Raw genomic sequence first — 26746 nt, 5'->3', positions numbered from 1 at the left:
TATGTGTACACATGTGTATATATGTGTACACATGTGTGTATATGTTTATGACATGCTCATTGGAACATGTGTCGGCATAGGAGGAAATGCTTGTGAGCATGTGTCACATTAACATATTACTCTATATCTCTGTAGCTTCCTAAAAAAGCCACAGACCAACGGACCAAGGTTATGAGCTGGCAATGGCACCCTATGCACCTGTTATTTTCTAGATCCTGTGCCCAGCTCTGAGGACGCTGGAGAGAGGATTAAAGTTCATCCTTGCCCTTGAGTTTGCAAGGCAGGGCTGCAGGTGGGAGCAGAGGAATGAGCCACTCACAGCACAGTGCTGCGTATCCCAAGGTTCTTTCTCAACACTGCTATCTGCGTCCCCACCCATCTCTGCCTCTGGACCATGCTTGCATCCCTTGAGGGGGAGCTCCTAGGACCCTCGCTGTACTCTGGAAGCATGTGTCACTCAAAGGCTGCCAAGAATCAGAATACATCTGTATCCCTAAGCCACACGCAACCATCCTGACCCACAGCTGGACTCCATCCCTGCCTCCAGCCTTTAACTGAGGCTACCTGCCCTGGCTGTCTCACTTTGCTATCCTTGTTTATGCATTGAGGAACTACCCCTGCTTCCCAGGAGATGTGAGACTCCTGTGAGACCATGGCTAGGGCTGTGGAGGTCAAACACCCGGGGAAGCCCATGTACACACAGGGAGGGGAACTGCTGTAGGAATTCCTATTGCTAGCAATGAGAAGCTGTCCTGGGTGTTGTGTGGAGCCATGGGCGCCACAAAGCAGAAGCAGCATTGAGAGGTCTCTGGGAGTTGCTGGGAACTGCCTAGGAGGCAAAGCCCTGTCATGATCCCCACTGTCCTGGCTATTGGGGGCTCGGGATCAGGGAATGGGCTCTTTTTGTGGCTCATTCCCTAACCACTGAGGTCTGCACTGAATCTTTAAGTTTCCTCCAACCTCCTTCAAGTTGAGCCTCCCATCAGACAGCAACAGGTAGCCATGTCGCTTCTTCCCTCTTCCAACTATCTTGCCTTCTCTATGCCTATGTGTGCTTGTGGGCTTTGGGGCAGGAGGGGCAGCTGGAGCAGCCCAAGGTGAATTCCCAACAGCAGGGTGCCCTGGTGGGTATGGCTTAGAGTTGCTGGTATCTTCTCCCTGTTACCTTAGTCCATGGAGCTCTCTTCTTGGACTCACACAGATCCCACCGAGCTCCCTTTGCCTCTGAGCCTCCTGGAGCCCTCACCCCCCCCCCCGTTCACACTCTTACACTAGGGGAACCAGAGCCAGATCCCACCAGCTCTCTGAGATGACCGTGCACATCTCCCCATGCAGTCATGACCAGTGAACATGGCCATGGCTTAAGATCAGCCTTGGAGGGGGCATGTCCATCCAACAGCCCAGAGATCAAGGCATCTACAAGTCACACAGCAATTGTCACACAGCAATTCCCTCACCCCCCACCCCCCAGCAGAGTAAACATCAGCACAAGGGCTGAGCTCCTGCCTGCAGGCATAACAACCCACACCTCGCTCCCTCCTCTCTGTTTGACATCTCATCTACACGGAGAATCTTGTCAGTTCTTTGTCATCCTCCCTGGTTCACATCTGGAATTCATAGTTCACGTGGTTGAATTCCAGGTCCTTGAAGCCCATGCTGGGCCTTGCAGCTTCAGTAAATAGGACCACCAGATTAGGTAGGACCACAGAGCTGTGGTGGTAGCAAAGGGTCATCTGGCTACTGGGCTACTCCACAGTGAAACAGGTCAAAGCAGCTCGCCACCATAGCCAAATTTCCTCTGTTGCAACAGCTTGATGTCAGAACCGGCATAAATTTTCCTCATTCCAGGCCCTGTCATGCTGATATCCACCACAAAGCCAAGGTCACTGTCCCCCAATGTTCTAACTCCATGTCTAGTTTCTTTTGCTTCCTTCCTTCCTTTCTTTGACATTTTGAACCAAGATTTGACATTCATTACAGCTAGATTTTTTTTTTTTTTTTTTTGCTTGATTTGGCTCGATGTTCAAGACGCCCAAAGAGGCCCGAAAGCTCATTTGGATCTATGTCTCCTTCCTAGACTGATGTCACCCCCTTCTTTGTTAGAAGAATTGGAGTCAAACTTTTTTTTTAAAAGCAACAGGGAGCGTTGAGGCCCAACACTAAGGAGATTCGTGTTTTATCTGATAGACATCTGGCTTCTTCACATCTAGGAAGTCTGGTTCCTCCTCCTGTGGCTCTACCTCACTCCCCAGACAGTCTGAATTTTTGGCCAGTAGTAGCATTGTCCCATGAGCCCTTGACACCTTGGTCGATGGCCATCAACTTCTGTATGCTGTCCTGTAGCCAAGAGTCCTCCTAGTCAATGAACATAAATTTCTCCCGCTGTTGGAGAGGGACTCTGCACCGGGACCTCTCACAGCCTTCAGAATCCCTGAGGAAAGAAAGCTGAACTCTCCCCACAAGATCATAACTTTTGCTTTACAAATCGCCCCTTTTCTCACTACCCAGGTCGGAGAAGATCGCACACCGGTGCATCCCTCCCTGGAGAGGCACCATCTCTGAGGCAACACCTCCTAGGTTCCCAGAACCCCATCACTTTCCAGGGCCAGGGTCCCGCACGTTTCGCCCTCTGTGCGGGAGTGGGCGCGGCTCCAGGTGAGCACTCACCTGGGGAGGGGCGGGGCCTAGCACTGGCCCATCCCACAACGGGGCGGGCAGAGCTCCACGAAGCCTATGGGGCGAGGGGCTCGCCGGTTGCGAGGCTCCCTCCCCTGGCAGCTCGCGCTCCGCCCCACCCGGGGTTTAAAGCCCCGCGGGCGGCTGGTGGCGGTGCTAGGAGCGCCGAGTGGCGCGAGGAGATGCAAGAGTGCACCCGCTGCCGGCAACATGCGCCCCGCGCCCGCGCTGGCCCTGGCCGCGCTCTGCCTGCTGGCGCTGCCTGCCGTCGTCGCCGCCGCCGCCTACTTCGGGTCAGTGCCCGTCGCGTCCCCGCGCTCCGCATGTCCGGTCCCCGGCTCGGGTCCCTTTGCTCAGGCGGGACCCCGATCGCCTTGCGGGCGCATTTCGCTCCCCAATCTCCGTCCCTCGTTCTCTGAGCTCAGACTTAATCTCCCTTTCTCGAGTCTACCAAGTCTAGGTCCCTTGTCCCTCCCGGTTCTTCTGCCGGGCGGCTGTCAGACTACAGCCAAAGCCCGGAGCTCGGCTTGCGCAGGGGATCCTGGCCTGACACACCCCTGGTACGCCCTTGTCTGTGCCAGTTCAAGCGTCGGTCCCGGCCTCCCATGTCTTTTTCATATCCTTTCTCGGTACCCTCTCTGTCCCCATCCTGGGCTCCGTCCAGCTACACTCTTTGCTTACGATTCCTGTATCCTTCGCTTTCTCCCTGCAGAGCTGGGACCTGGACACCTGCCTGGGTGGAGGGATTTGGTGGGTAGGGGCGGGGAGGAGGCTGAGAGTTTGGCTGATCCAAGGACATGGGAGATCCCGGGACCGCAGGGCACACTAGTTGGAGGCATAAAGAGCTGTACTGTGAGGGAGTGCGACCAAATTAAGCTCCCGAGCTGATATGGATAGGGTTTATGGCAAAGAGACGGAGAGAGGCCTATTTGGGGGTGTCCACGGTTAGAAAAACGATAACAGCTTGTGGTGATACCTGGAGAATAGGACAGGAACCTCAAGGGAAATGGTTGGAAGGGAAGCAAAATGGTATTTGTCTGCAAATGTCTTTTCTGACCCCGAATGGAAGATACTTGGTGAGGGTTGGGGGTGGATGGCAGGGGTCGTGGATTTTAAAATCACCTCAACCCAAAGCAGGCTCCAAATGCTTAACTTTAAACGTTGCCTTTTCCTTCCAGCTTAGTCAAGCAAGGCTCACAGTCCAAGCAAGCAGAAGCTACTCTCAGGAAATCACAGCAGTGTGCCAGGGTCTAGGGGGCCACCTCACAGGCTGGAATGAGGGATATAGGCTAATTTCCAGGTCGTGACCTCTGGCTAAAATGCACCTGGGTTATAGGCAGCAACCTCCCTGAAATATATGGGGAAGGGCTCGTCCGTCTCCGTCCTAGTGCGGATCCCTGTTGATGAAGAGCTGGGAAGACCGTTCAGTTCCTGGGAACTCAGTGTCTCCTTTTGACACACCCCCAGAACAGCAGACATGTTCATCCCTAAGAACTTGCCCCAGTGGGCATGACTGGAGGGAGAGGACACAGGCTCTGAGCCTGTCACTTTCATGCTTTGACTGCTTCACTCAAATACTCTGCTTTGAGTGTCTGGCCTGCAGAATGTGGCTAGAGTGTCTGAGGTTAGCGCATAGAAAGCTCTTAGAACAGAGGCTAGCACTACATACAGTAAACACTCAGGTAATGCTACTGAGGATGCCGGCAGAGGAAACCAAGAGGGTTCTGGGTATCCCAGGAGTCTCTGTGAGCTGGAATAGAGGAACAACTGACCCCAGACTGTTTCCATGATTCTTTTCTTTCTTTGGGTTTATGGTTGGAGGCAGGAGTGAAGGTCTGATGATGTGAGAAGAGAGAGGTCCCAGGAGACCTGGACCACCCTGGCTGGTATACTGAAAGGGAACAGATTTGGGGGCTGGGGAGCAAGGGACAGTTTTGTAAGTAAGAGGAAAGATGGTTATTTATGTCCAGAACGAGAGTGAGGGGTCGAGTTTTGGAATCCTTCCTCGAAAGATCTGAAAAGGTACACACAAGCCTCATGCTGTTAAGTGTTTGGGCCCAGAGAACGGGGCAGGACACATCAGGGGCAAACTCTCCTGTGACTTAGTTGGCCCGGGTTTCCTAGCTTAGCATGAGCGAGCGGTTGCTCCCCGTCATCCACACCTCAGTGAGACTGTGAAGCAATGTACTTATCCCTCCTTAGGTCACTTGCCTTTGAAATCTCATTTCTAAGTATAACATGAAATACTTTCTTTTATTTCCTGATGAAAGGAAATTCAGCGATCAGGAGAGCAGGTGACAGCAATTTTGGTACCAATCTTTTTGGGATCTTTGCAGTCAAAGACTTCAGAGTGAGGAATGACCAACCCCCTGCTTCAAAAAAGGTCACATCTTACCCCCATTTTTCAGATCGCATGTCCCCCTCCCAAGCCACGGGGAGCAAGCAGTGGCTTTTGCTGCCCACAGCCTGATTCAGTGGGTGGCAGTGATGATGTAGCAGGGCCTATAAATCCCTCTTGCACAAAGCCCCTTCTCTCAGAGGCCCCTCAAAGCAATTTCTGGAGTGGGTAAAAAACAACCAGAAAGATCCAGAGGTGTCACACGGCAAATTGGTGGGGAGGGCAGGATAGAGGCCAAGCCTAATGTTTGTTCTGTATAGGGAACAGCCTTCTAAGGTATCCTCGTGTGATGTCTGAGGGAGGCAGCTGCTGCAGGGGCTAGGGGTTGGAGAGTGGCCTCCTATTCCCAATCAATGGATTCTCTCAGACCCTCTTGGCCACAGTGAGAGAGGCCACACATTCAACAGTGAGACAGGCAGGATTCCATCACCTTCTAGTCCATCAGGTGGGCTCTTAAAGGACAGCGATAGGACAGGGGGTGGCTGGAACGCCAAGAACAAGGTTACGCTGAGCACTTGGTATGTCATAGGCTCCCGGTGGGACCACTCATTGCTCATCCTGCACACCTGGTCTTACTGCCAGTGACAAGGTCCCGATGTCCTTAATCACTGATGCCAGCGAGATGAAAAACCTCAGCCTAGAGTCACACAGCCAGCAGCAGGCAAAGCTAGGATTCAGACCTGAGACTCCTGCTTTCACAGCCTTTTCTGATCTGACCCTAGAGAAGAGAGGAACTCAGCCAGAGCAGAGGCTGTGTGCCTGCGAGGGACAACTGAAGTCAACTAGATGACTCTTCAGTAAAGTCCTTGCCTTGCAGGCTCAGATCCCCAGCACTCATGTGAAAAGGCTACGTGTGGTGTGGTGGTGTGCCTCAGTGTGGGACAGGCTGAGACAGGAGGCTTCCGGTCTCACTGAGCAGCTAGTCTAGCCTCATTGGTGAACTGTAGCCCAATGAAAGACCACGTCTCAAAGAGGAAGAGCGTTCTTAAGGATGGCACCCATAGTTGTCCCTCTGGCCTCTGAAAATGTGCATACAGGAGCAGTTTCTAGTGACAAAGATCCTGGGATGACTTAGGACAGAGTTGGGTGACAGGACCTAGATGTGTAGAGCCCAGTAGGTAAGCACTATGCTTGTCTGTCAATCCAGGCTAAGGCACAACACCATGAGGAAAACCTGAGCTTCCAGGTCTGTCAGGTTGGGGAGACTTGGGATCTGTAGGTGCTAAGGACTCTGTAGACAAGAGACTTGATCAAAACTACACAATGGATGTCTTAGGGCCAAGACTAACTTGGCCTCTGAGCTCTGTCTTTCCCCTGTTGTCACAGCACCCTGGGATAGCCTAACTGATCAGCAGTGGGCCAGTGTAAAGACTGTTTTTCTGCTGGGCTGGTCGGTCAGGTGTTGTCCTTGTGGGTCCATGGAAGAAACAAAACATCACCTTTATTTTCTCCCAAGTTCCCGTTACATATAATATTCATTTAAAGAATGCTGTCTAGGTCTTTAAAATCGTTACACTTTATAATCACTTTGAGGTGACCACAATTAGAATATATTTGTAGGTCGTGTTTATTGAGGTCCACCGGTAATGTTGCACATACCAATAGCTCTTTGCCCTTTATTCCTGAGTTGTATTCTATTATATGGGCACGCCACAATTTTTTTTACTGATTCCACATCTGATGGGTGTTTTAGCTCTAGTTTTTAGTTATTCCCAACATGGCTGGTGTCAGCATCTATGGACACCCCTTTTGTGGACATAATGTTTCCATTTCTCTTTGGTAACTACCGGGGGTTGGGTGGGTGGGGACTGGATTGTTGGATCACCTAGTAGGAATATTTTTAATCTGTAGGGGGTGGGGGAGCAGTTTCCAACATGACTGTGCCATGCACACGGGACTGTGTGAGCCTTCCAGTTGCTCTGTATTGCCAGCCCTCATCAGTCTTAACTGATACTATTTTGTAGCGTGTGTACTAGTGTCTAACTGTGGTTTTCATTTGTGTTGTCCCATTGGTGAATGGCGTGTTGGATGGTTTTTCATGCGATCATTAGAATACCTGTTTTTTTTTTTTTAAATTGGTTTGTCTTTCTATCAATCGAGTCTAAGTGTTCTTCCGAGTCCAGTATACCGTCGGCTTTTTCTTGTATGTATGCCTTTGATCCGTACGTCCCCTTTTAGATGCTCCACAAACTCCCCCTTAACACGCAAGCCTTTGAATTAGGGTGCTCAGTGTAAGGGGCAGACCCAGGCACACTACTTCCCACGTGGATGTTTTTAGTCAGTCAGAGGCAGAGTACCGCAAAGTCCTTAACTTCGTCCTTCTTTTCAAAAGTCGCTCCAGCTATCTGGGTTCTTCGTGTTTTCACACGCACAGTTTATCACCAGCTTGTCAACAACCGCGCAAAAGCCGGCTCGGATGTTGATCGTGACTGTCCTGAATCTAGAAATCAATTCAGGAAGGACCAAGTAGGCCGTTTCCCCAACAACCCTGTCCATCTGCACGTGGCTTTGTAAGTTGCCTTCAGCAGTATTTTGTAGTTCCCAGTGTGTATTTCTCTTGCAGTGTTCTCTTATGTGGGGAACGGGAATGCGGGGGGGGGGGGGGGTGGTCGAGATAGGGTCTCGGGTAGCCTAGGCTGCCTTCAAACTCCCTGCATCCCTAAGTCTGTCATTAAAATTCTGATCCCCCCTGCCTCATCCCCCAACTCCACAAGTGCTTGGAGAGCAGAGCAGCACCACCACACCTGGCTTAGGTCTTACAGATACGTTCTTTAAAGTGGTTTTCATGCTTAAAGAGTGTCATTTTTATTCCATCCCCCTCCCGAACTTTTAGAAGTGGGATTGAGTCCTAAGTAAAACAGGGCAAGAGGAAAACAGGTAAAGGAAAAGACCAGTCCTCCTGGTAAATATCGTGGTGTCTAAGGGAAGGACTTGAGGTCAGCTGCTCCTCCTGGTTGAGCTGTGATCCCAAGTGCTTTAGATTTGGGCTCTGGGTCAAACCAGCCACCTCAGTGAATGAGGGAGAAGTGGGCAGGGGCAGGGGAGGGGGAGAAGCAAAAAGGGATCCTCCGCTGGAAGACCTTCATCTGAGCATGAGATATTAGTGCCTTAGAGACTGTGTACTAAAGCAGGGCTGGTCTCAGGAAATGGTCCATATCACCAGCTAGAGTCGGTACCAACCTAAGCAAGACAAGAGTGGTCAAGGCTGGGCTCTGGTGCAGCAGTTCTCAACCTATGCTAGATGTCAAAGGACCCTTTCACAGGGTGGCCCAAGACCATCAAAAAGCACAAATATTTATATTATGATTCATAACAGTGGCAAAAGCACAGTTATGAAATAGCAACGAACGTAAGTTAACGGTTGGGGCTCACCACAACAAAGAGAACTGCATTAAAGGGTCACAGCTGTAGGAAGGTTGAGAGCCATTGCTCTAGGGTAAGGGTACTGGGCTAGCTGGATGTGATGGTGTGCAGCTTTGCTCCCAGCACCTGGGAGGCAGAATCAGGAAGATCTCTGTGGACTCGAGGCCAATCTGGTCAGGATAGTGAGTTCCAGACCAGCCAGGGTTACCAGACTCCAGGCTAGGCAGCATTCATATCCCCCAAGGAGACTTACTAGATGGTGCCGGACATTTTCACTTCAGGGTGGGAAATGGGCTAGTTTTTCTCTCTCAAGGCTGTCGTGGGGGGTTAATTACTGCACACAGGGCTGTCCTACCACTGCCCACGTTGGTAGAGCCCTTGTCAAGCCCATGGGTTTCATTCCCTGGCAGTGCCTGCCTTCACAAGAGCATATAAAGTACTGTGAAACGTTACCTGTATCTCACACCCTACAGAAAGCAGGCAAGAAGTCTAACCGCCTGCCTTACAGCATCCCATGTTAAGCGATGCTTTTGGCAACTTCTGTTCCTTTCTCTCTACCTCTTTCTCCCAACTGTCCTCCACCTGGGAGCAAGCTGAGTTTCTTCCCATGCTCCTCACATGATGTCTCCCCACATGATGTCATGTTGGCTTTGTGATGTTCCAGGAGGGAGTTGCCGGGCCGGTTATCACCTTATACAGCCCAGTGGAGAGAGCTTACAGAGACCAAGTGCTCTGCTAAAGTCACACAGCGCGTGGCTAGCTGGGCAAGATTGAAGTCCATCTAGTCTGCGGGAATGCTGGGTGACTTCTTTGCCTCTGTCTTGTTCTTCCCGCTCGGTAGGCTTGTCTGGACCCGGCAGCTGGGGCCTCCCACTCCTCCACTGTGCCCTTCCTTCACTCTCACATGTGCTGCACCTTTCCGCTCTTGCTATCCAAGTCTTCCCAGAGAACCCTGTGGCCAGAGGTCTTAGGGCCTTAGGTCTTAGGCCTTTGATGTCAGCCCTGTACAGCAGTGACAGTCTAGGTGGAAAGTACTCATTGCCTCTTGCTGGCCCCTGTTCTCTTGTGCCCCCCTCTATGCCCATTACAACTGCTCATTTACAGATACTTGTACCTCACTAAGGCCTGTACTGTTTGCTCCCTAAGGTCTCTCTGTCAGCATGGGATGTGAGGAGGAGTAGAGGGCAAGCCTCAGGCTTCTGGGGTCAGCCACTTTGGGCTTTCCAGAGTTTGGGTTACCGATAGAGGTTTGTGAACCTATGGTTCACCACGTCACCGTGCGAGGCTGCGCACGCGGCTTTAAAGAAAGAGATGGGTCAGCTTCTTGACTAGTCCTCAGCAGGTTTCCAAGGAAACTCAGGTACATATCCATCTCAAGATCTGAAGTTCAGAGGGATCTGGCCCAGCTCCTGGGGACCTCCCAGGGGCTGCACTTGAGGTCTGAGTGACTGGAGCCGGAAGGCCCTGAAGTCTGCTGCTGACCAGAGAATGCAGAGTAACCATGATGAAGGCAGGGGTGGTGGGTATGACCGCAGGCAGGCTCCTGAAGAGCCCTGCTCTTGCCCAATGTCTTTCCTAAAGGTTTGCATGTTCAGAGGTGGTGGTCCCGCAGCCTGTGAGCCAGGCTGTGGGGGAAGCCATTAGGATGAGTCCTGGGGAGCCTAACGGGTAAGCACAGACTGAACAACAGGAGCTAATGCAGCCAGCAGGAGTCTGAAAAACATCTGAGCTGAGGGAGAGGCTAGCTGGGGATAGCCACTAAGGTTCCAGAAGCCATGCTAGCCCCCACTAAGGAGCTCACCTACAACTTGGCGAACCAACCATGTAGAAGTGAAGGTACTGCATACGTGAATTCGAGAGAAGAGGACGATGGAGAGAGGACTGCCAACCAGGACTTCCTGGGAGACACTCAGTGCCCAGGAGTCGCCTTTCCCACTTCCAACCTCATGGAGTCAAGTGCTTTCAAAGGCAGTGGCCAGAAAGGTTCCTAGGGGACACAGGGCTTTGCAGGCAGGAGTGACAGCCTGAAGATGAGTGTGGAAGCAAGACTGATGCAGGCCTGACAGGAGGATGGGAGAGCCTATCAGGGCCCGAGGGGAGGGGAGTGGCCCTCTGCTTCAGCCCTGGGAAGCTCCATTGCCAAGGGAGCATCTTAGACTCCCTCCCTCTCCAGGCTGCCCAGGGCTTCTTTAGGTGGCTATCTGGCCAGGTGTGGGTGCCCCGCCTCTGTTTAGAGAAGACAGTCATAACCGTAGACATCCCTGGGGCCCACAGAGGAAAGCGACACCTATGCCCGAGCCCTTGCCACCAGAGAAGGCTGTCGTTTATCCGGAGCAAGCATTCGCAGGCGTGGATCTTCCCAGCCTGAGCCTCTGCCCGTGGGAAGAGGGTGCCAGCCAGAGTCGGGCAACACTCAGGAGCCTGCCAAGCTGGTGAGCTGGTCAGGATGCTCTAGCTGAGCCACTCATCCTGGGAGCTAGGATCCCACAGTTAGGATGGAGCCGGGGGAGGGGGGCTGTAACCTTGCCCCTCCCCCATAGCGTCCACCTCGTATTCCCTGATGCTGTTCTTCCCAGAGCCTGTGAACCCATAAAGTTATGAAAGCTTGTCTTTAGAGCTAGGCTAAAGACTGAATTTATTCTCATTCTCATCCTTCCTTCCTTCCTTCCTTCCTTCCTTCCTTCCTGTGTGTCTGTCTCACTCTCCCCCTCCCTCCTCCCCTTCCTGCCTCCCTCCCTCTCTTCCTCTTCCCCCATCTCCTATAAAATGTAGTTCTTATGCATTAACACTCACTCTTTCACTTTAATATGGATGCACAGGCCACGTCTGCTAAGCCTTCTTTTTGTTCTTTTTGTTGTTGTTGTTGTTGTTGTTTATAGACGGGATTTCACTGTGGAGCACTGGCTGTTCTGGAACTCATGGAGATCGGCCTGCCTCTGCCTCGATAGTGCTGGGATCAAAGGCGTGAGCCACCCCTGCTGGGCTCTAAGACTTGTTTCTGTCTTGCAGCTGACGAGACTCAATTTCAGACCAGGAAAGTAGCCTTTTAAATGGGGGGTTTCCTCTCCCTAATCGAGATCCCATTTCCTAATCTTCCCGTCTATCCAGGAGGCCCAGGGCAAGCACTGAGAGGCCTTCTTCTCAAACACCCAGTATGTTGGGTTTTGTGTCCTCAGCACTTCAGGTACTGGCTGCAACAGCGGCTAGCTTTGCCTCCTAGAAACTTTTGTGTTCAGTCAGAAACTTCCAAGAAATCTGTGGCACATCCCATCTTTGCCACGGACACCTGGGATGACAAATCCTATATGAATTTCAATGGCACCAGACCTTCCTTCTCTTACAGCCTCTGTCACCCCCAGAAGTCACCAGGGCAAAACATTTGGGGCAGAGGAGAAGGCTCTTCTGACCTCCTATGTCACAGTCTCAAGGATGTCAGACTGTACCCAGCAGAAGCCCTGAGAAATGCTCGTGATTCCAGATTTTCAGAGACTAATGACCCCAAGCTCAGGACTCGCTTTGGGGACCCTCTATGGTCACTATGTCACCTGAGCGATGCATGCCAGGAACAATGGCTTCTGTCTGTGCAGAGGGAGGGGGCGGGCTGTGGGAGTGTTTCCTCTGCAGATGTTGAACCAGCGGCTCTAAATCAGGACAGTGAGAGATGTAAAATGCTCTCTGTATGGCTGGCTGCCACTACCCACTCAGCCCTGACAGCGGCTCCCAGATGCCATCCTCAGCTCACAGCCTGGGAGTCAGGAAGTGTAGAGACAAAGCCCATAGCTGGGCCAGGCTCTCTTCTCTCTGAGGAGGCACCCGGATCAGCATGAGATCCAGGTAGGAGGTTGTGCCAGCTCCATTCCCTCAGTTAGGCAGGTTAACATTGTGGAGACTACAGGGGGTGGAGTCCTGTGCCTGTGGCTGTTCCACCCTGAAGGATGCTTGGTAAATGACAGAATGAGACAGCACAGGAGTTAAGGCCAGAAAGACTGTAGGAGAGGCTGGAGGAGTTCCCACCAATCAACTAGGCTTCGAAACAGATATCTTCATGAGGGAATTGCAAGGAATCCCAGGAGCCTCAGGAGAAGGATCCAAAGACAAAGAGGGGTGCTGCTGCCCAGGAGGGCATGAAAAAAAAATAGAGGCAAGAAGCCTGAGGTGGCTGTTAGATTCCTTCTCTTAAGAAAGACTAACCAGTGTCCAGGCAGGTGCTGTCCCCATGGAGCTGCCTCTGGCTGGGAAGAGGAGAAAGAAGGGGGGGTAGTGTGTGTGTGCAGGTCTGGGGGGTGTGCCCAGGGGTGTGGGAGTGTGCCAAGGCTCAGACAGGGCCAGCATTGCCCCCCCCAACATGAAAGCACAAAGGGAGTGTTGACCATGCAAACGGCCCCACAGCGGAAGCTGTTATCAGGAGCATCTAATGGGGCTCCGCAGGGCTGAGGCCAAGGCCCCGGGCTGCCCAGACTTTCCTGATTCTAAGGCAGCGAACAGCCTGCAGTTGGCATGAACTCTGGTACCAGGCTCAGCTCCTTACCCCTCAAACTAGATATCCTGGCATTAATCTTGTACCATGGGCACCACCTGCTTCTCCCCATCCAACTTAGCCACCCACATCCTGGGACAGCCTCAGTTGGAGGCCATAGATCACCTGGAGCAGAAACAGCTGGAGGAACAGCTGTCTTCCCTAGCTTAGAGTGCCCCGCCTCCCTCTGCAGCTGGTGAGATGGACCTGGGCAAGGTCAGGTTGTCAACGGAGAGTTCAGCTACGTTTTTGTGCCTTGAGCAGCCAGGATGATTCAAAACTGCTCTCTCTGGTTCACTGGACTGTTAGAGAGTTTTCACGATTCTTGGGTCCAACCAAGTTCCTTACAGGTTGTGAGTTTTGGGGAGGCAGGACCATGCCCTTTTATCTAGCACTATGTACATAGTTGGTGCTTAATAATAAAACCTTATCTTGTGTTTATGTGTGCCAGAGACCGTTCTAGGGACTTCCCAGGCATTAGTTGACATGATCTTATCAACGGCCCCGAGAGGCAGAGATTGCTGCTGTCTTCCTCTCACGGACCAGGTGCCCAGAGGCACAGGGGCCTTGCCAGCGTGTATGCTTGCCTATGGAATGGAATGAGTCCAGAGATGGCATCCCTGAGGTCGCCTCTGAATGAGAGGAAAGCCCAGGACCAGACTACTCAGGGCAGAGTGTTTTGGGAGACATGAGGCTCTGGGATTCTCCATGCTGGTGAGCGCTCTATTTCTTTCGGAGGGTTTTGAGGGGCCCCTGGGGTCTATTGGAAGTTTTCTGCTGCTTCTCTAAGGGCCATTGTGATGGGGCAGCTTTAACCAAACCTGTGGATGGGAAGAGTGAAAGGAGGAGGGACCGAAAGGGCCTGGAGTGGACAGAGAATGTCCTAAAAGTCAAAGCCAGAGGAGGCTTCTCATCTCTCACCAGCGAGAGAGTGCTAGGAACCGTGGCCCCACGCTGTGATCCGAGGGACTCAGCACACTAGTGATAAGCGGAAGGACACTGGTCACATGGACTGTTGTTTAGTAAGGAAAAGGAGAGGGCAGGTGTCCGGTGGAGACAGGAGACAGGAGTGGGAGCCCAGCTGGGCCAGAGCAAAGGCAGCCTGACGGGGTTACCACCCCAGTGGCTCAGGGGCACGGGAGTCTGTCTGGCAGAGGTCCTAGAAGCTGCTGTTGCTACTGTCCCAAAGGCTACTTAGAAAGCTTATAAGCTCCACCCCCTCTGTTATGTCCCATCCTGGTCACAGGTGAGATTGATCCCTGTGTGTTTCTGATGCGTACAGAACAGCGCCGTCCTTACAAACACCCTGTGGTCTTAGTTTCTTCAGTTGTCGGTTTCATTCCCAAATGTCTCAACTAATGTGTGTTTGGTCAGAAGGTGGAAGCCTTGAACTTAGTGCCAGATACTGTAGCAACTGGCTACTGCACACTGTAATCTGCAATGCCCAGGATTCTTGTGGGGTCAGGAAGAACCTTCCACATTGGGTACAATGGGACAGGTGAGCAGAAGGGACCTTAACTGGCTCCGGTAAGGAAATAGCCAAGCCATTCTCCATTCACTGAGGTGGTACTGTTTCTTCAAAGGTACTATTTCCCAAACTGTAACGTAGTAACCACATCAAAGTGACACTGAGTTCTAGGAGCCCTCCTAGGCCCTTTTGGGAACCCCATGAAAATACTGGGGAGCCTCTTCTGAGAGTATCTCTGGGTTGACTGGGGCTCAACAGGGCCGGAGGCCTCTGTGTGCTTGGCTGCCCTTTCCTGACCATTAATCGCTACTAAGTGTCATTACCGCTAATAAAATTAACGGACTTTATACTGAGCTTCTGGAGCCATCAATCTCGGGGCCTATTACATGAAATTAAAAAAGCAGGAGCCCGTTGATGAGTGGGAGAGCATTTACAGAGCCACAAGTGCAGCCTGTGGAATTCTGTTACTCCGTAGCCAGCCACAGCATGCTATAACAAAGGACAACAATCTTAGGGAGACCAAGCAACTATCAGCCATGACTTCACAGTGTAAGTGTGTCAAGCAAGACCAGGGTGACCCTTGGGGAGACTCTGGGACCAGGGCCGGAAGTGTTCCCTGCACTCTCACCTCTGCCAAGCTCAAAGAATTTGGTTCCTCCTTCTCCCTTCTTGGCTCAATCTCCTCTGTTTCTGTTCTGGGTCTCAGGCCCAGTCTTGCAAGGAGAGAAAGGAAGAGACAGCAAGAGTGTGCCCTTATCCAAATGCCAAGCTCCCAGGGAAAAGGCAGCTTGGATTACCAGTTCAGTGCTGATCTAACCAGGAGACCAGAGCATCAGGGTCACGTGAGACACAGTTATGGACGAGGACCATGCAGCAACCACGGCGCACAGCAGGAACCAGTGGCCAAAGGTCCAATCACGTGTCCGTAACACTTTGAAGCCCCCAGTAATAGGCACTCAAAAAGTGGCATGTATGTTGTGTGTGTGTGTGTGTGTGTGTGTGTGTGTGTATGTCACAACAATATAATGAATGCAGTGTTTTAATACATTGTTATAGCATAAAATATCATAACGATAAAACAACAATAGCTATCCCTTTGGGTTTTTTTTGTTTTTTTGTTTTTTTTTTTTTTGTTTTTTTTGTTTTTTTTTTTGTTTTTTTTTTTTTAGAATATTGAAAGTAAATCCTAGCTAACGCTAGGTAAGCAGTTTGCCACTGACCTGAGTTACACATCAGTTTTACAACTTGCTGTGTAGCTCAGAATGACTGTGGACCATGGCCACATTAAAGCCGTTTCTGTAGTACTGATGGTTGGGCCCAGACAAGCACCCTATCAACTGGGTACATTCCCAGACCTCCTTCTCTCTCTCTCTCTCTCTCTCTCTCTCTCTCTCTCTCTCTCTCTCTCTCTTTCTCTCTATGTGTGTGTGTGTGTGTGTGTATGTGTGTAGTGGGGGACAGAACCAAAGTTATCCTTCACACCAGCCTCTGGTATGGAGGAGAGAGTCTTTTGGAGGTTCCATGACCGTTGACCTGTGTTCCCAGCAATCCTGGAGTTGCCCTCCACACTGGAAACCATTCAAGGTGGGGCCTCACCAGTAGAGCTGACCTCAGGCTGTGCTCCTTGCCTGCCCAGGGTCAAGCTCTGAGGGTTTCCTGCCAAGCTGCAGGGAGGAGTCTGGGTCTAGGCCTGGTGGACTGGAAACTTACCCATTTGCCCCCTGATTAATGTTTAACGGGCGGCTGTGCTCACTGTGTCTGGGAGGGGAGCCTGGTCCAGGCTGGGCTTGGGGGAGCCGATAGCATCTGTCTGTGCTCAGTGTTTCGGAGATAGGCTCCACGCCGGGTTGGGCGCACCTGATAGACTTGGAATCTACAGGGGCACCTGGGGCCTTGCCAGAACCTCCACCTTCCAGTGAAGCTTCCTACTTCTCGGGCAGACAGAGAGGCTGTGGCATCTAGCCAAATGTCCCGGCTTGGGCAGGTGACTCCAGCAGCAGAGCCATGCCCTGAACTCTGGGATAAGGACCTCTCTGGCTACTCGAGGGCTTGGCCAGGGCACTTACCCTTAGTCAGTGGCACAGGAACAAAAGTGACAAGTTCCGCTTCCAAGTGGAAATGTTGACAACCCCCGTCTGGTCCCACTTGGGCTCTTCTACCCTGGCTGAGAGACAACTTTCCCAGAGAGAAGTTGTTTTCTCTACCTTGGGTCTGGTGATGATGCAACCCACACAGGGTGCCGCAGGGTGGGGGGGGGGACAGCAAACACCAAGCACTGTCACAGAGAGGTTCTGGGAGAACGGACAGCCCTCATTTCTGGACCACACCTTGTCGCTAACCAGTTGTGCCTACCATCCGAGCCAGTGATCACCTCCACACAAAGCCTCCAATACCTGTCAAGATGAAGGGAGACACTGCCTACTTAGAGTGTAAGGTATCTTGAAGGGAAGAAAACTCTAGCCAGAAGGAGTTTGGCTGGCTTGACTTTATGCTTTCTATGCAATCCCTACAGCACCTCTGGGGGATCAAGGGTCATGGACGCCAAGGAGGAAGCTAAGGCTTCAAGGATGCCATTAGAACATGACAGGATTGGGCTTAGAATTTGGCAGCCTGACTCTGGAATTGATGACTTTGGATATAGAACATGAAGTCTGATCCCAGACTCACTCCCTCCGTCCTTCCCTCCCTCTCTCCCTCCCTCTCTTTCTCCTTCCCTCCTTTCCTCCCTCCCCTTCTCATTCTTCCCTTTCCCAAATTTCTCTTTATACCAAGCACTACTACATGGCCAGGTGGTTGATGATCTGCCTGGGACCCGGGAAAAAGCTAGACCAGCATGGGCTCACTTGAGCAGCTATAGAACACAAGGGACAGAGAGATACAGAGACCTTGCTTGGCTGGGTGTTTACTCTGTCTGCACCCCCTGTGCTTAACCCCAGTAGCAAGGTGGCACTCCCCTCCGGGAAGCAACTCATCCTACCTGTAACATCTCACATGTGTGCACAACAGAAAAGCTGCCCAGGAGATGGGGCAAAATACACATCTCTAGGCCCTGATCCCAACCTATGGAAACACTCAGGTGCAGGACTTGGAAATCTGTTTATCTGAAACAGATTTTGCTGTGTAGCCCAGGCTGGCCCTGTACCCATAGCATTCTCTTGCTTTGGACCCTCCAAGCACAGGGATTGCAGGCATGTGCACCCACACCCAGCCTGACTGCACGTCCGCTAAGCCCTCGGGATGACTTTTTCAGTTGGGCAAGCCAGCGAAGGAGGGTAGATAAGCAAGGCAGAGCAGAATCTGGAGAACTTGGCCTTGAGGGTCTGTACCATTCCTTGGTCTTCTACTCTTAAAGATGGGTACATAACCCCCATGGGACTGGCCTGCCACCCAAGGGGACAAAAATGAAGACAGCCAATTTCCACCCCTGCAGGATGGTCAGCTTTTGGGTCCTCCACGGGCAGGAACCCTAAGGCTCATCTTCCTTCTCACCCTCTCCAGCCTGACCGGTCGTGAGGTCCTGACGCCCTTCCCAGGTCCGGGCACAGCGGCAGCCCCGGCACAGGCTGGTGCCCACCTGAAGCAGTGTGACCTCCTGAAGCTATCCAGGTGGCAGAAGCAGCTCTGCAGGAGGGAGCCTGGCTTGGCCGAGACCCTGCGGGATGCTGCACACCTGGGGCTGCTGGAATGCCAGTTCCAGTTCAGGCAGGAGCGCTGGAACTGCAGCCTGGAGGGGAGGACCAGCCTGCTCCAGAGAGGTAGGGAGGAGGGCAGAGAGGACTTGGAGGGAGGAAGAGGATTGGTGGGAGGTCGTGGGCTTGAGATGGTTATGCCCAGGCCTTGTTTTGCTGGGGCACAGTCTGAGGAGAGACCCGGGGAGTTAGTAGGCGTCTGTTGAAGGTGGCAGTTTGGGAGGACAGAGGAGCAAAGGAAACACAAGAGAGGAAAGGACACATCGTTCCCGGAAGAGATGACAGAGGAGGTGGGTGGCCCCAGCCACCTACTAAGTGGTCCAAATGTGCAAGCCAGGCGGATTCCTTTGTCCACACACTCCTCTGTCACTGCTCATCACATCTGTTGATGTGTCATCCCCTCCTTCCCACCTGACTCCCCCTCCTTCCTCATCCTTCCCCACCCCTGCCCATCCATCTGCTAAGCATCTGCAGAGGTCCACAATGAGCCAGGCTCACACAGCCAGGCTGGAGGCACAGGCTGAGCGCAAGCCGGTTGCCCTTGGAAAGTGCATCCTCTGGAAAAAGAAAATGGGTCACAGCGTGACTCCATGGTCAGGTGGTGTTCTTCATTACTGCTACTGTTCTTTGTTTTGGGGGAGGGGGGACTAGGTTCCTGTAGCCCAGGCTGGCCTGAAACTCACTGTATAACTTGCTTCGAATGCTCAGCGATTTGTCCTATTTCCTGAGTGCTGGAGTTATAGGTGTGAGCCAACCGCCATGCTTGAAGCTACAGTGGAAGCGTTTATAGAAACGCAGTGATGTAAGCAGGGGTGGCCAGCCTCCCTCTAGGCCAGCTTCTCTCCTCTGCAGGGGGTTCTGAGGGAGAGCCAGCAGCCTGCTCCCCTCTCTTTTCAGCTGTCTGCTTTTCAGTGCCCTAGATCCTCTGAGGGCAGAAGGCTGAGGGAAACATGTTTGGGGCATCTTCCAACAGTGTGAGCACAGTGGTGGTCCCAGCACTGGGTAGATAGATGTCAGGCAATACCTCCAAGACCATTCTGTCTTTGGGTCATCTACAGATGGTGGCAGAGGGCATTTGAGAGGCACTAGACAGCTTAGAAGTCCACAGAGACAGGTTGTCTAACTTGTCACAAAAGCATTTGAAGTTACGATGGTTGTTCAGCCTCAGCCTGGTCCCGTCCCAGGTGCCAAGGTTGATTTTTTTGCATAAATCATTGAGATTAGCAGCTCTGTCATGCTGCCCTCTGAGAGCCGAGAATGTGCTTCAGTGTAAATTGGAGGCCATCTAGGGGGCAGCTTTCAGCTTGGCTCTGAGGGATAGGTAATAGGGCGAAGCATTACACAGCTGTAATTCTCACACTGCGTCAACTTATCTGCTATAAATACCGCAAAACTCCCACCTTCAGAGGGCCTCTGAGCTGCTTTTCCTCCTGCACAGGCTTCAAGGAGACAGCCTTCCTGTACGCGGTGTCTGCAGCTGCCCTCACACATGCGCTGGCCAGGGCCTGCAGTGCTGGGCGCATGGAGCGTTGCACCTGCGATGACTCCCCAGGCCTGGAGAGCCGGCAGGCCTGGCAGTGGGGCGTGTGTGGTGACAACCTGAAGTACAGCACCAAGTTCCTCAGCAACTTCCTGGGGCCGAAGAGAGGAAGCAAGGATCTGAGGGCGAGAGCTGACGCCCACAACACCCATGTGGGCATCAAGGTGAGAGAATACCCTCCCTACTGCCCAGAGGACCGTGCCAGGCAGGGATCAAGATCCTCGGGATGCACTCAGCACACAGATGAATTTCAGACCCCCTCCAGTGAACCTTCTCTGTGTAGTCCTGGGCACCAGGGGCACAGAATCCTGGGTATCATCACGGTTGAGCCAGGCTTGGCATCGTGCCTCGATAAGACAGGATTGTGTTTGGAAAGGAGCCCTCATTCCAAGGACACAGCCAGGATCATTTGACAGCTTTGATATGACAGCCATCAGGCTTCCTCCATTTTGTGAGGAGAGGAGGTCCAGAGAAGGAGAGGGGCTTAGCTGAGGTTACGCAGCCATGAGAGATAACGAGTCTCTAGGTCTGTGGAGTGAGAGGGCGGGGGGGGGGGTTGGTCGAAGCTCCAATTCTTTTAGGAAACTGGGGTGCCGCCGTGTTCAGTCGTGCAGGCTGAATACTCCAGAAGGACTCTGGGCCAAGGGGGAGAGCTGTTGGTTGAGATCTGGCCCACACTGCCCTTGCCCAGGTGTGCACTGCTTAGAGGAAGAGAAAACGTCCCCGACTTTACGCAAAAGGTCCTTTGAGGGTCTTAGGTCATCGTGACCCTGGCTCTGTCACCCTCACATGGGCCTCCCAACCTCTTTCTCCTGTTGACTTCTTGGCAGAATTGGCAGAGACAGGCTTAGACCCCTGACAGGCCTCTACCCTGGCTCTCTCTGCAGGCTGTGAAGAGCGGCCTGAGAACAACCTGCAAGTGTCATGGCGTGTCAGGCTCCTGTGCTGTGCGGACCTGCTGGAAGCAGCTCTCCCCATTTCGTGAGACTGGCCAAGTGCTGAAGCTACGCTATGACACGGCTGTCAAGGTGTCCAGTGCTACCAATGAGGCCTTGGGCCGTCTGGAGCTGTGGGTACCTGCAAAACCTGGTGGACCTGCCAAAGGGCTAGCACCTCGGCCTGTGGACCTGGTCTACATGGAAGATTCTCCCAGCTTCTGCCGGCCCAGCAAGTACTCTCCGGGCACAGCAGGCAGGGTGTGTTCTCGGGACACAAGCTGCAGCAGCCTGTGCTGCGGGCGAGGCTACGACACCCAGAGCCGCATGGTGGCTTTCTCCTGCCACTGCCAGGTACAGTGGTGCTGCTACGTGGAGTGCCAGCAGTGCGCACAGCAGGAGCTTGTGTATACCTGCAAACGCTAGGCCTCCACCAGGCAGGCGAGACCTGGACACTGCCGGGACTCCGAGGAGCAGTGTGGAAGCACGCACCTGCCGATGCACATGCTGTGCACAAGAACGGGCGACTCATCTCTCTCCCCACAACAGATGGTCAGCCAGCCTTCTGCCTTCCCCAGCACTCAGCAGGGAGAAAGAAAAGTCCTGCCTTCTGGTCCCAGGATCACCAACCTGGTTGAGGACTTGGGGCTGGAGAACAGACAGAAGGGGATCTTTGAGGACCAGGGTAGGGCAGGAATGATGCTGTGTGGGAAGAGAGAAGCAACCTCTTATCTCAAGGCCAACAAAAACTGGGAGGATGTGGAAGAGGGGGGTGGAGTCAGCTGGAGTGTGAGGTCAGGGCATCCATTTGGGCATGGCTGATCTGTTGTGGTCCCACTCTGATGGCAGAGAGCTCCGGGTGCTACACACCTGCCCTGCTCTTGTGGCTTTGTGCACTGGAGACTGTTTGGAATGGTTTTTTGGAAGCAAGGGAAACCTTTTAGGCTTGGGTGGGTTGAATCACAGAGCCCATGCCCTGAAGTCTTATGTCCTAGCACTCAGGGCTGCCTCCTTGTCTCCTTGTCCTGAGAGGCCCCCACAAAGCCCCTGAGCTCTGCTCAACGAGACCCCTGATGCATCTAAGAAGGGTTCAGGAGCCAGTCTCCTTGGTAAGACTCAGATATATGCAACTAGGGTTGAGTGAGGAGATGGTGACCGTTTCTCTTTTCCTTGGTGGCCCAAGGAAACTTTGATCACAGCCCAGAGGACAGAGAGGTGCTGCCCACATGCCTGGGAGAGATATGACAGGCTCTGTATTGAGACCCCACCCTGGAGTGTGCCCTACCAATTCCTGTGACCAGGGTCCCCTAGAGCTGCAGGGCCCCCATACATGTTAGTAACACATAAGAATGAGTGGTTCATGGGGCACAAGTCCACTTACATGCCCTGCTCTCAAAGATGCTTTTGCAGGCTTTTTTGCCCTGGCCTAAGTCCTTGCCAAGCCTGCCTCCTCAATGGTCCTACTCATTTACTAATGGCCAGGCACTTGGGCTCCCATCAGGAGGACCAGAATGACTGCTGGTGAGCCCTTCGGCCATTTTTAATGCCTCCTACCAAGGCCCTCTGTGAAAGGAGAGGAAGTAGTATACAAGTATAGGCTCACACATGTGCACACATGCGCACACACGCACACACACACACACACACACACACACACACACACACACACACACACACCTGCCAGGCACAGACATTCCAAGGAGCAGTGTGGCATCTTTCCAGCCCAGAGCAAAGACCTCACTGAGGTCGCTGCTGGAGGCTGTGTGCTACCCCAGGTCAGGGCCCAAGGCCAACCAGGAGGAAGTGACCTCCTTTGGGAAGCCTTTAGCCACTTGGCTGGCTGTGCTGCACCCTTCTGTGAGCTTCCTTCCAACCCTGAAGTATGTCGAGGTTACCACCCCTCTAAGGGAACAGGAAGCTTCAGAATCAGTGCTCAGCGCCATCGGCCCTGCCGGCTCCAGGAAAGAGGCTCTGTGGTGGAGATTTCCACAGGTCAGAAGGGGCCACGCTCTCTTCTGTGCCTCAGGGTAGCATGAGGATGCTGGGAAGATCTTTGATGACAGAAGGTCCAAGGAGGAACCACAGTGACCCGAGACCCTTCTCTGGAATGACTTTGTTGACTAAAGAAACCCATCCTCAGCTCGTCAGGAGGCAAAAACAGATTGAGAACTGCTTCCCACTGAAGGAAGATGTGTTCCTTGGCAACCCAAGGCGTCCCTCTCCTCTAGGACCTCTAATCCTGTTCTGCTTCGAGGGTACAAGGCAAGAAGGGAGCCTGGGAGAACTTGGGAACTCGAACACCCAGATCTATGACCTGTACCCTGACTCGATGGCCAGGAGGGCCAGGGGTGAAGGAGGGTCAAAGATGAACTTGAAGTTGAGGCTGAGGCTGACCGACCATTAAGGCCGATGCCCTAAGGCACCCTCAGTCAGTCCTCTCCCTCCCTTCTCCTTTCTTTCTCCAAGGCCCTGCTCCCCCTAAAATCCCACCACAGCCATGCTGGGGCCCCTCAGACCAGAACTTTAAGGGAGATATTACAGGGTGTTTTCACCTACCTCATACATATAATTATTAGAAAATAATTTATGTAGCTAAGAGATATGGGAAAGTATTTATGATATTTATATAGCTTCTCTTACCCAGAAGCCTCTGGGGAAACACAGCTGGGTCTGCCTCTGGCCTCGCAGAGCTGGATGCCACATAGCTGAGAGAGGTCACAGGTCCTGTGTCTTACTCTGTCTTGGAGTTCGGGAGCACACATCCCCCCTGAGATGAGCCCCGTGACACTGAGCAGGATTGTCCCTGTGAAGTCTGTGGATTCTCTGCCTCTGGTCCCAGAGGCCTTTCTGCTCTGGCCAAAGGATTTCACCCATAAAGGACAAAAAGGATGAGTACATCTGGATTTGTAAAGCACTTTCCATCTTCAGAAACACTTCTCTCTCTTCTCTCCCTTGGTTTCCCCCGGTTCCTTATGAGGTTAGGATAGGTGAGGCCACCTTACAGTTACCGCTTTCCAGATTTGGCCCAGAGATGGGGGCCTGTGCTCAAAGTCACACAGAAGAGAACAGTGAATGAATATTGACTTGAGCATGCCCCAGGAACTGCCCTACCCTGAACCTCAGAGTCAAAGCCAGCCACTTTCAGTGTGAACCTGGAAGCTAAGGAAAGGTCCTTGCTGCATGTGACACCGGTCTTCCCCCACGGTTGCAATGTTAGTTTCTCAAGCAAGCTGAGTTTCATGTCCCCAAAACTTGGACTTCCTGAGAAACCTGGACTGACAAGGACTCCATGGAGACCATTCTTAGAGAGAGTGTCCTGCAGCCCACATTGACCTCCATGACCAGGCCCTCGCAGCTCCTCGCAGCTCGTGGGTGACTTTTGTTTCTTCTCTTTTGTGTTTTCTTTTAAAAGTGACTTGTTTCCTATTGGATTATTAATTTTTTTCTTTGAAAATCAGTCACACTGGCAAATGGGACCTTCATCCTGACCTGGCTGCCAGCATAGGGAGCTACACCAAACAGAATACATGGGGATCTCCAATTGGCCCAGTGTCCCCAGCCCTTCTTGGAGTCATACAAGCTCTCCCATTTGGCTGGCTTTCATGAGCATGCAGAACCTGTCCCCTGGTCTAGAGAACACCAGCTATTCTGGCACCCTCCGTTTGTCTGGTAGACAGATTACTACACCGAGTCTGTCTTTCTTTCCCCCCCTCAGCAACCCACGAACTTCCATGCTTCCTGTCTGAGCACCCAGGAGAACCCCAGTGGAGCTCTTCTTTGCTGAGTGCTGAAACAGCCATCTCACCTCCCAGTGATTATTTAGGGAGCTCCTGATCATGCCAGGGGGACGCTCTGGGTGCTAGGGCACAGCAGTGCTTAAGAGCAAGTTCCAGCCTCACGGAGCTGACAAGCCGCCGAGGAGCAAGCTACCAAACCATTAAACTATGCACTGGTCATTTGTGCTTCTGTTTTCGTCGCAGTGGTTTGGTTATGAGTGAGCTCACGTGTGCGCATGCTACGCGGCTGTGGGCGTGTGTGTGCGCGCGCACGCGCAGGTTTTTAGAAGATGTCCCCCATCGTGTTTTGCTTTGTGAAAGTCCTGGGGATCAGCATGTAGGCCAGGTTAGCTGCCCTCTCCATGCTGGAATTAGCAGTGTATACCATCCCCATGCTGGGCTTTTTCATGTGGCTCAGGGAGTTGAACTCAGGTTCTATATTTGCATGATAGCCACTTTACTGGTGGAGCCATCCCCCAGTCTTATTTGTCCTCTCTTGTCTTGGTTTGTGGCAATATTTCAGCCAGTAGAGGCTGCCACCTGCCCCTGCTGAGGAGTAAAGGTTGTGAGATAGGAAAGCTCCTCAGGGCCACCGGCAGGCAGCACAGCAAACTGAACCCAGATCTGCCAGCCTCCTCTCGTTTCCACCTTTCCTCTGGGCTAGGTAGGGCAGGAATGCACCCCTTGCTATGAATTCTGGGTAACCCAGGCTGTCCATCAAATCAGACCGGGCCGCCCATATGCGCAGAGGCCCCACTCTGCAGCCTACAACTCGGGGAGGAGGCGAGCAGTCGAAACCAAAGCGGGAGCCTTCGGGAATTTAGGACCTGAAAGGAGAAACAAGAAAAATGTTTCAGCTCCAGAGTCCCAACTTCAGCTGTGGTGCTTTCCCAGCCTGGGCTGGAAAGCCATTGCATCCTGGGGATCTGGTACAAGGGAGGTGGAAGCACGAGTAGGGAAGGCAAGCCAGCAGAGAGTTCTTATCTCTTAGCTCAGACCCGCCCTGTGCCCTGACCCAGCGGCTCTTCAGTCCCACTGAAGGTCACATTGACTTACCGGGGGTCCTCCGGGATGGAGGCAGCCCTGAGGGTACCCATGTTTTCCCCTGTATCCCGTCCTAACATGTTTGAGGCCCTGTGCTCTTAGGCATGGATTCCAGCTGGTTCTGAGCTAACGACAGAAGGTTCCACACACAGTAGCAGGCTTTGGTTTGTACAGGGCTTTATCATCTGTTTCGCTTGAGCCCCACCTGGTGCATGGCCTCATCCCCTTTCACAGCCAGGGGAAGTGAGGCTGGAATGGTTGACCGGTTCATAAAGGTCTGTTCCTTCTGCCAACAGGGTGACTCAAGTCTCATTGTCTCCTCTGTCCTTTCTGCCCCATGCTGCCTTCTGCCTCCTCATCCCACTTGAGACTTTCCTGCTCCTACTTCAGACAGGGTCCAAAACCGACCTAGGTGGGCTCTCCATTTTCAGCCCCTTGAATCCAAAGCTGCCATTTTTTCTATGGAACTAGGGGACCAGGGCTTGTTGAGCAAATCACTAGAAGAATTCCTGCCTAGGACGTCCTCCCTTTAAAAAACAAAACAGAACTCTTAGTCTTGGTGGAGGAGATGGCTCATTGAGTAAGAGCATATGTTGTGCAAGACTGAAGACCTGGGTTCTAATCCCCAGTATCCACTTAAAAGTTGGACATAGCGCCATGTGTCTAAAACCCCAGTATTGGGGGAGGGGTGGAGATGGGCACATCATGGGGTTCTCTGTCCAACTAGCTTAGCTGACATGGTGATTCTGATTCAGTGAAAGACCCCATCTTAAGACAACAAGCAAAGAGTGATAGAGGAAGACAGCCAATGTCCCCCTCTGGACTCTTTCAATGTGCACATGTATCCTGTCTTAGGGTTTTACTGCTGTGAACAGACACCATGACCAATGCAAGTCTTATAAAGGACCACATTTAACTGGGGCTGGTTTACAGGTCAGATGTTCAGTTCATTATCATCAAGGTGGGAGCATGGCAGAGTCCAGGCAGGCCTGGTGCAGCAGATCTGAGAGACCTGCATCTTCATCTGAAGGCTGCTAGCAGAATATTGGATTCCAGGTAGCTAGGATGAGTCTTAAAGCCCACGCCCACAGAGACACACCTACTCCAACAAGGCCACACCTCCTGACAGTGCCACTCCCTGGCCCAAGCATATACAACCATCACCATTCCATCCCCTGACCCCCAAAGGCTTGTTCAAACATATGAGTCTCTAGGGGCCATACCTAAACATAGCATAATAAAAAGTACATTTAGTCCAACTGCCAGAGTCCCCAAAGTCTATAGCAGTCTCAACAGTGTTAAAAGTCCAGAGTTCAAAGTCTCTTCTGAGATTCATCCAAT

At 52.5% G+C, this 26746-nt stretch overlaps 1 protein-coding gene and 1 long non-coding RNA gene across 3 annotated transcripts in view; one reads left to right on the top strand and one right to left on the bottom strand.

The window, feature by feature from the left end:
- The window catches only part of LOC148003126 (uncharacterized), a 4609-nt gene extending 1225 nt beyond the window's left edge, over positions 1 to 3384 (bottom strand). Inside the window, exon 1 of the long non-coding RNA XR_015631313.1 lies at positions 2668 to 3384. This is a non-coding gene — a long non-coding RNA (uncharacterized LOC148003126). The remainder of the gene's footprint in view (positions 1 to 2667) is intronic.
- On the top strand, positions 2834 to 24541 carry Wnt9b (Wnt family member 9B). 2 transcript variants are annotated; one of them, XM_087572379.1, is made up of 6 exons: positions 9149 to 9274; positions 11317 to 12271; positions 13405 to 13667; positions 17920 to 18176; positions 19549 to 19814; positions 20538 to 24541. In XM_087572379.1, the coding sequence occupies exons 3-6, from the start codon at positions 13642 to 13644 to the stop codon at positions 21009 to 21011; spliced, it is 1023 nt and encodes a 340-aa protein (XP_087428505.1). In that variant the 5' UTR covers positions 9149 to 9274; positions 11317 to 12271; positions 13405 to 13641; the 3' UTR covers positions 21012 to 24541.
- Positions 24542 to 26746: the final 2205 nt, after the last annotated feature.

This window comes from Rattus norvegicus, chromosome 10 (genome assembly GCF_021556685.1).
Source record: "Rattus norvegicus strain SHRSP/BbbUtx chromosome 10, alternate assembly SHRSP_T2T, whole genome shotgun sequence".
In the NCBI taxonomy this organism is placed as follows: Eukaryota; Metazoa; Chordata; class Mammalia; order Rodentia; family Muridae; genus Rattus; species Rattus norvegicus.
The sequence above is the reverse complement of the archived record's forward strand: the minus strand, read 5'-3'. Positions and strand labels throughout refer to the sequence as shown.